Source organism: Alligator sinensis, unplaced genomic scaffold, assembly GCF_000455745.1.
Source record: "Alligator sinensis unplaced genomic scaffold, ASM45574v1 scaffold515_1, whole genome shotgun sequence".
Lineage (NCBI taxonomy): Eukaryota > Metazoa > Chordata > Crocodylia > Alligatoridae > Alligator > Alligator sinensis.
The window spans coordinates 2,418,738-2,420,764 of NW_005842096.1; the positions used below are offsets into that span (position 1 = coordinate 2,418,738).

General features: G+C 47.8%; 1 protein-coding gene across 5 annotated transcripts in view; it reads right to left on the bottom strand.

Annotated features, from left to right (window-relative positions):
* The window catches only part of PSMG2 (proteasome assembly chaperone 2), a 13,214-nt gene that overhangs the window by 2,925 nt on the left and 8,262 nt on the right, over positions 1-2,027 (bottom strand). For 3 of the 5 annotated variants that reach the window (XM_025204728.1, XM_025204727.1, XM_025204730.1), the window contains one exon: positions 729-821. The exons of the other annotated variants lie outside the window; for them this stretch is intronic. In XM_025204728.1, the coding sequence (XP_025060513.1) occupies positions 729-821 (93 nt within the window). The remainder of the gene's footprint in view (positions 1-728; positions 822-2,027) is intronic. 5 annotated transcript variants of the gene reach the window in all.

Consider the following 2,027-nt stretch of genomic DNA (forward strand, 5'->3'; position numbering starts at 1 on the left):
TTGGGCTGCAAGCAGCTGCAGTGCGGGACATCGGGTGTGGGTGGGGCCGCTTCCCTACCCCCCCACGCTCCTCCTTTGCCTGGGGTCCCCCCCTCTGCCCCCCCCCACTTACCTGAGCTTCCCCCACCAGGGCAGCCACATGCTCCCAGCCCAGAAACCATGGCTGGGGCTTCGAACTGGGGGGCCCTGCTGTTGTGGGAGCCTGCCAGGTTTCCCCTGGGTGCTACTGCCCTTGGTTCCTGTCATTTTTTACAGGAACCAAGGGCAGAGAAATATTGATTTTCTACATTTTTTTACAAGCCCCGCAGGCCGGATAGAATGGCCTTGCAGGCCGTATTTTTTCCACCCCTGCCCTATGCTGTCATGGCCCCAAGATCCTGATCCCAGTCCTGGGAGTTTTGGTGAGCTGTTGCAAAAGGGAGGGGCGGGGGGGGGAATGGCGGGATGACCTGGCTTGCAACAGCTCATCAAAACTCCCTAAGTGGCCCTCCAGCCCAAATAATTCCCAACCCCTGTGTTAGGGTATCATTTAACATTAGTCTGAAAGGCAGAAAACAAATCTAATTAGGCTCCAGCTTGGATGTTTTTGATAAAACATTTAATTTTGGAATTTTAGTACAGTGCCAAAGCAAAGACATGCTTTATAACTCAAGGGAAAAAATTTGTGAACTATTAAAAGCATTAGTGATTCAAGCATAATCACTTCAAGTCAGTGACTTAATACTTACTTGGTTGTTTTTTTAAAGTGAGAGTACGCTGGTTGGTGTTCAACCCAATTTTTTTTTTTTAATACAAATGAGAAAGACATACTCAGCAAGATCCTGTTTGTTTGAAGAATAGAAAGTTACAGCAACATTTATAGCACTGTTGAAACAAGTTTTCCATTTGAATGGGAAAATTTAAGGATATGAAATTTTTTGTCATGAGACTGACACTGAGAGGAAATGTTACAGCACTCTGCCACCCACAAATGAAACAGAATTAAAAATAATCAATTCACTACTGAAATGGTTGAGGAAGTCATTCAACATTTTCTCAAACTGACTGTAAGCTAACCAAAGGAGAAGCTCTGAACCTTTGATTCAGATTTTGTGAAGTATGTGCTTGCTATTCCTTTTCTCCTTTTGGAGGTGTGCTTTCCACAGGACTAGAGATATTTAATGAGAAGCTCAGAAAAAAAATATGAATGTTCCATTTTCTGTCAATCTTAGCAGTAACGAATTAAAAAAAAAATAATGTTCCTGTGGTGTAGTACCCAGATTAACACCCAGTCTAGTAATAATAGCTTACATGATTTATAAAGCATAGAGTTATCTTTTCGGGAGACAGTATGATCTAGTACAGTGCTTCTCAACCTTTTTAGACTCAAGGCACCCACCTTAGACTCAAGGTACCCTTGGAAAATGCCAGCTGTTAATTTTCACTCATTTTTTTTATTACAGAAAATCAAGAGCACTTCTGCTGCAGTGCGGGAAGCCACATGGTAGGGCAAGTGGTTGTGGGGGAAACAGGAGACAGACAGTAGGGGGAAAGTGGTGTGGAGGAAGGCAGCTTACCCCCAGCTGCCTGTCACCTCCCTACTTACTCCACTTTCTGCCTGCCCCCACCTTGCCTTGGGGCCTCCCCTCAGCCTTTGCTTCTTGCCAGCCCCCTGCCCCTCCTCCCTACCATTGCTCTAGTGCCAGCAGGTTCTGTGCCTACTCTAGTCTGGGACATGGAGCCTGGCCCCAGCCGAGCCCTGTAGCAGCAGTGCTGGCTCTGAACTGCTGTTAGAAGGCTGGGCTGGGGCCAGGCTCTGTGCCCCAGACTGGAGAGGGGACAGAGCCTGCCAGTGTCAAAGCAAGGGTGAAGGAAAGATGCAATGATAGAGACTTCAAGGACATTGCAAAATGGGTGGGGTTGGGGACCTGAGGCTGTGGGGAGAGGATAGAGAGGGGCCAGGAGGGGTGGGTGTGAGCACCCAAGGCAGCAATGGGGGGGAACAGAGGGGGGGAGGCAGGGGGTACAAATGCAGAGGGTACAAATGG